Here is a 6,603-nt window from a genome sequence, read left to right on the forward strand (position 1 = left end):
ATCATTCATATCTCAAATTTGTATGCAATGCAACATAACATCATTCTTTTCGTTTGAGTCGACTGCACTCAACTGTTACTTTCTATTTTAACAGTCTCCTTACCAGAGCGAGATGTATGGATGCATCTTTGGCAGAGCAACGGCGTCAGTCCCTAATCTTAAACCCTTATGCGTTGCATGATCAATAATATCATCGTGAACATATGCATAATTCGTCATCAATACATATAAATGCACTTTACATGATGTATAACATAATATAGCATGTCAATATGATAAAATTATTTGCATAAAAGTGGTTTTGGGTTGAACCACTTATATTTTTGCACCAAGTTCAGAACACCTCGAAAAATGTGTATTGTCTCGATTTGCATGCCCGACCTCGATTTTTGTGTCGAACTTAGAGATCATTTAATCTCGGGTCACAATGATCCCTGGACACCATATTTATTTCAAAGGAACATAAATATGTATTTTGTTCATATAATTTTTTCATAATTTCTTCTATTTTTCTCTCTTAATATTTCAAATAAATATCTCATTAACTATTTTCTCAAATCTTTTTCCACAACAATTCATAATATTCTAAGAAATTTAAAAGAAAATTCTAGAACTTACCCTGATGCTTCGTTTACACGCATAATGAGGCTGGTCATTAAGGAAACTAAGAAACCCGAAAGTCAAACACCAAAACTTTAAACACAAACCCCCTTTAGTTTTTTTTTTGTTTTTTTTTTTTTTGGGGGGGGGGGATTTTTTTCAAATTTTTTCAGCATTGCACGCGCCATTTTTTGGTCCTCCACGTGCCCTTACTCCCGGGGGCTAGCTAGTGCGTGCACTGCACGCGTCAATCTTCTTCCTTGGCCAGATTTTGGCAGCCACGCACCCAGCCTAGTTTTTTTGCGATATCTCATTTCTTTGAGCTTTGTTTCGCCTCTCGTTTAAACCTACGTCTTATTCTCTTCATCATCTACAGGATAATAGCTTTAAATCACTCGATCAAAGACATTTTTTGACTGCTCAAATAGATTTTTCGGCCAAACCCATTTTTCTGACGAAGCTTCATATCTCCCTCAACTTTCAACAAAAATTGTTCAAATTATCCAAAAATGATCCTCTAGACATGGGGAACAAAAGTCCTTTATCTGCTGCCCTCAATTTTTCCTCAAATTCTCAAATCTGAGAGTTTAAATTTTTGAAAGATTCAGCCAACTCTTAAATCCTTTATTTATAGGCAAGCCCGAGCTCTCAAATGCTCATGGCTACTCAACCCAACGCCTCTAAGGCTTCTACCTTCCCTAGATCGAGCCAAAACATCATCATTCAACCCTCAAATTTTGCACCAAATTTCGGCCAAAAATGATTGAAAACATGAAAAAATCGACCACATTTGCGACTAGTGTCGGCTTAAGCCCGACCCTGAGCATCCCTTGTCACCTTCCTCCAGCCTCCCGTGGCAGAAATTGGCTGTTGGGGACCAGCAAGGTGGCTTGTCGGCCATGGCAGTCACCTCACTATTCAAGTTGCAAAAATTGCACTTCAGCTCCTCTATATATTTCTAATGTCACTTTGGTCTTTTTCTTGAAGCCCCTGAGCTTTCCAATAGATCCATTATGACCCTCAAGCTCTATACCTTTCATTTCATCCCTGAAGATTCGGAAATAACGTCATTTCGACATCTCTCGGGTAAAATTAAGAAATCACACTTAGGCCCAAATCTACGTTTTGACGGTAAACTTTTTCGTTTTAACCTGAAACCACTGAAGTGTTGTTCTACATACTAAATATGAACCTCTTTAGGGTTCCGTTAATTTCTCGGAAGTCTCCTACGACAATTTGGTTTTTCAACGTAAATCATAGTTGTACCAAAAACTATCTTTGACCCGATTTCCTTCGATGCCATAAATCATGTCTTGATACGCTCGTCATTACCATATCATTTTTCTTAGACATCTCGGCTCCAGGGTACTCCTTACAATCTATTCAGTTGCTCATAAATGTACCAAAATTACCTTACAATCTTAATTTACCTGAAAATTGCATTTTTGCCCTAAGATAGATTACTCTTGAGCCCTTTGAAAATTCTTGGGTATTACAGCCTTGATCTGTTGACTAACCTTTGAATCTATTTACAGTTTGTTTCTTTAACAACTTCCAATGACTAGTTTTTCAAACTCCAACAGCTATAAATTGTTAGTTTTCTTTTGAAACTTGTGGAGCACCTATAAATACAAATCAAGCATGATCTTGAAGAAACTAATGGATGGGAATAAAGTGATTTAAGCTTACATTTGATACTCATTTGTATTTATATTGATTGTGCTTCATTTTTCTCTCTTCAAGGGTTTAATTTTAATTTGTATCAATTCCTTTAACCCTTATATCATTTTGAGAGAGCTTGTAACTAAAAGATTCATCTCTTAGATTCTCTATTTATTATTCAATTATTGTATTTCCTAATTTGTATAGTTAAATGGCAAACTTTTGTAAGTAGAAGGTTAATTTCCTAACAAGTGTGTCAGAGGGTCTACCTTAAGTGTAAGAGGTTGTATATCATAGTATTGGACTAGATGGCCTACTTGGGTTCAAGCAAGAGGTTTTAGTGAATTAGTTTAAAATCCTTAGTGAGGAGGTAATATAGTAGATTAGGTTTGATTTAATCTAAATCACTATAAATCTTTTGTGTCATTTATCTTTCTTGCTTTACATTCTTTAAGTTTTATATTTGTCATTTTATATGTTTTATGGTTTAAATCACTAAAATATCAATTGGATCAAAAAGTTTTCCAAGTTTTATCAAGTTTTTAAATTACCTAATTTACCCTTTCCCCTCTTGAGTGTGTGCCATAACATTTCAAACCTATCACAACACACATGTAGTCAATCCAAGTAATTGGAAAAAAGCTGCCTCCAGGGCATAGGTCAAGCGGTCGGGTAAGCGATATGCCGGCGTCAGTCCGGTGGATTGTGAGTTTGATTCTTGTCTTGCGTAATGAGCCAAAGTCTCACACCTGCTATTTACCTCCCCTAGCATAATCGAAGGCATGAGCACCGGAAACCGCGCAAAAACGGTCATCCCAAGTAATAGAAAAAAACCTTAACTTAAATGAGATTCAAAGATGTTTTAAGTTTAGCATTTGCTGATATCCAGTTATTAATTAAAAATGCAAAATTTTGATATGTTTGTTTAAAATAAAAGAAAAAGAAAAGGTGCTAAAAAAAGCGCACTAGACCTGCAAAGCTCGTTGATGAATTTCTTGTATTCTGACTTATCTTATTGTGAAAGAACAATACTTCACATGGATTGTAAATCTAAATGGGTTGTAGTAACAGTCTATATCCCTTTCTTGCTTTTTTTGCAGTTCAACACAGGATATGACTCTTTTACCTCTCCTATCACTCACAATTTCTACAGTCTTATTTTGACCCTGTGTCCTGGGTAGTGCTCTTCATGTCAGATAGTGATGGTTATGGTTATGAATTGATTCCCGGTTGAGCACATCTAGTATCCTTGCTTTTCCTACCCCTCCCTTCCTTCCCTTTTTATCTTCCCTAATCAGTTTCTCCTTTTATTCATTAGTTGTTTCCTTGTAGTTCATATGCCATGTCCTATTATGAGTTGTGCTTTGCATTTATCGTTCAAAGGAGGATACAGCAGATTCTCCTCTGAATTGAGTACCATTAAACCTTATTTTCTAAATAAGAGCTCTCTGAAGCAATGAATCTTATGAAAAGAATAGTGCGTGATTTTGTTCTTCTTGCCCTTTCTTTTATGCTTCTGACAAATAAATCTGGCGGTTCAGGTTGGGGCTCCAACATTTGATGCTACTGACATGATTTTTGGCTCACAAGCAAGAAGGGAATATATGCAAGGATCACAACCTGAATGGCTTCATATGCAGGTCGAAGAAACAGTTATCTTAGTATTTATCCCATCCTAATTCAACTACCCCAGTAACAATATGAACCCTTTGCAATTGTTTGTTTATTTGATAGTGTAATATGAGAAAAGATACAAACGAACACAGTCAGATGAATAGTAGAGACAGATATCAGTACCCACGAATAACATTCTAGACACCAAACTTGGATTTTATGCCATTGACAACCTCTTCATCTACTTGGAATGCTTTTGTCAACACATCATTAGGTATAGATGGTTTTGAAGCAAAAAGAGTCAAGGGCAGGACATCAGTTCCTGGTAGTTGACTGTTGAAAGCAGTAAGGATCAAGGCCTTCCCCGTCCCATTATTCATCTGAAAGTGAACCAGCCCTCTGGGAATCACAAACATCTGCCCAGCAGTCAGAACCTTTGAGTAGAACACATTCCCTGTCGTGACAAACCCTACAAGAACCTTCCCTTTAATCACTACGCCGGTCTCTGTTGAGCGAGGGTGCGAGTGAGGTGGATTTATTCCACCGGGAGCGAAGTCAACCCGATTCATGGATAGCCCTAGCGTGTTCAAACCGGGGAATGCAAGAACATTTCCGGCTGTGACATTCGCGCCGAATACGTTACTTGTGTTGCCCTCGTTGATCAGCCCGTCGAAGAAGAAGTCTTCTGAACTCACTTCTGAGGCTGGTTTGCAGGGGAAGCCATTAACACTCACAGAGGAATTAAGATCTGCAACACAGAAGTCCTGTAATGGTTCAGGATCAGCAGAAGAGTAAGGCAAGGGTAAAAGGAGCAAGACACTTAAACAGAGGATCAGCTGGACGCAGGAGCTTGAGAGGGTGACCATGGCAGCCATATGCTTTAGTTTTCTACACTTTGTAAGAAGGTGAAGGTATTGGAGGGGGATTTATAGAGGTGGAAAGTCATGGTTTCCTATATGCTGGTCTTTCGACTACACACAGTCCCCCTTAAAAAATACAGAATTAGATTAACCAAAGAAAAATTGACGGGGATTAGTTTGGTTTGACATGGTAACACCCTATCGCTTATATGAACCCAAATGAAATTTAAGGACTGGAGACTTTCTCAACATGTTGATCTCAGGAGGCTTGACCCAGTCATGCTTTTTATTTTTTATTTTTTAATCCTCATTAATAAGATCAGACTAGATGATCAAGAGATTTCACATGTGTTTAAATGGCAATCATATTTTAGAATTTATAAGGTTAAATAGTATTTAAGTGTCGTTTATAGATTTAATTATATCTTATTAGATTTGGAAGACAATGTCATTAACTCTTTTTTTTTTTTTACAATATCTAAAAATGTTTTGACGTAGTTTTCAATGGCTAAGGCTTTCCTAACAAATCTACTTAAAGAAAAGTATAGATGGCAATGGTAGAAGTTGTAATTCTATTTTATAGTCAGTTAAATATTATTATTCGGTTAGAAAACCTTAGTCTTGGTAAACAAAGAAACCTTAATCTTGTTGAATAAAAAAACTAGTTTATAAATAGGATGGTTGGCTTGTTAGTTAAGAAGTGCAAATCTCTTGCGACTAATTAGGATTTCTCGTTGAAAATTTTAATATTTTATTTTATCTATTTAATTATACAATTAATAAGATAATATAATATAGAATTAGTTTTTTGGTTTTACCATCCAAGAAAGAAAAAGGAAAGAAGAAGAAGATTAATGTTTTCGACAGCAACTGGGGATTAGAGTAAAATCAGCGATGTTATTTCATGTTTTATTAATTTCATTTACCTGAAAGATTGAACAATTAAAAAATACAACTGCCCTCACATAGATTATTACGAAATACTTATAACTAGACTTTTTCTTTTCCATCCCACCAGATATAACTGTTGAACATGTTGTTGGCGAAGAAGAAGTATTTGTGAGGCCGTAAGCATCATATCTATCCCCCCCACAATTAATATGGAATAGAGAACCTTCAGGAATCCCCCAATCGAATTAGTAATATATTGATATTAATTTAGTAGATTGCGAGTTTGATCATCATTTTATGTAAGACTAAACTTATAATTTATTTCTCTTAACGTAATTGAGGACACAAACATTGGAGGTCGTATAAGAACAAACATCTCGAAAAAATCTCCATTATTGCAATCAATAATAATCATAAGAGTCTTAATAATAATAAAGAGATACATTGATCGTTATGTATTTTTAGGAGTCTGGGTTGACTTTGTTGCTATATTGAAGGGAAGTTTAACTGAAATAGGACTAGCACAAACTCAAGTAAATTAGGTTGGGTTCTCCTTCTTTCTTTGGGTGTTTTCAGCCAGCAAATACAAAAAACACTCCCCTACCAATCTCGCAAGGATCCAGCCTCTCTCATCTCTTTTTTTTTTTCGACCGTCGACCGTCACCGCCACCGCCATCACCGTCGACGATTGCCACCACCACCGCCATCACCATGTCGATCGCGCCCGCCACCGCCATTGACCGCTCCCATCCCTCTCTTGCTAATTTTATCTTATCTCTTCTCTCTCATTTCCTCTCTCATCTTTCTTCTCTTGTTGGTTTTTGGGTATGTTGGTCAATGGGTCATTAGGTGTTGGGTAATTGCCTCTGATTGCCGGAAACCAACGACCACGGTGGCTAATAGCAATTGGTAATGTGTATATAGGCGGGTGTTGAGTTCAATCAAATGTTTAAGCTTAGATTTAAAAAGATTTGGC

General features: G+C 36.7%; 2 protein-coding genes across 3 annotated transcripts in view; one reads left to right on the forward strand and one right to left on the reverse strand.

The window, feature by feature from the left end:
• The window catches only part of LOC127795086 (transcription factor BHLH089-like), a 38,092-nt gene extending 34,136 nt beyond the window's left edge, over positions 1–3,956 (forward strand). For both annotated transcript variants that reach the window (XM_052326539.1, XM_052326540.1), the window contains exon 6: positions 3,804–3,956. In XM_052326539.1, coding sequence (XP_052182499.1) covers positions 3,804–3,941 — 138 coding nt within the window. In that variant the 3' untranslated portion in view covers positions 3,942–3,956. The remainder of the gene's footprint in view (positions 1–3,803) is intronic.
• A 3-nt stretch (positions 3,957–3,959) lies between these two features.
• Positions 3,960–4,789, reverse strand: LOC127795092 (germin-like protein subfamily T member 2). The gene has a single exon (XM_052326549.1). The coding sequence runs from the start codon at positions 4,749–4,751 to the stop codon at positions 4,074–4,076; it is 678 nt and encodes a 225-aa protein (XP_052182509.1). The 5' UTR covers positions 4,752–4,789; the 3' UTR covers positions 3,960–4,073.
• Positions 4,790–6,603: the final 1,814 nt, after the last annotated feature.

Source organism: Diospyros lotus, chromosome 2 (genome assembly GCF_014633365.1).
Source record: "Diospyros lotus cultivar Yz01 chromosome 2, ASM1463336v1, whole genome shotgun sequence".
Classification (NCBI taxonomy): Eukaryota; Viridiplantae; Streptophyta; class Magnoliopsida; order Ericales; family Ebenaceae; genus Diospyros; species Diospyros lotus.

Coding starts and splice junctions, on each gene's coding strand:
- LOC127795092 (XM_052326549.1), bottom strand. CDS start 4,751: ATGGCTGCCATGGTCACCCTCTCAAGCTCCTGCGTCCAGCTGATCCTC.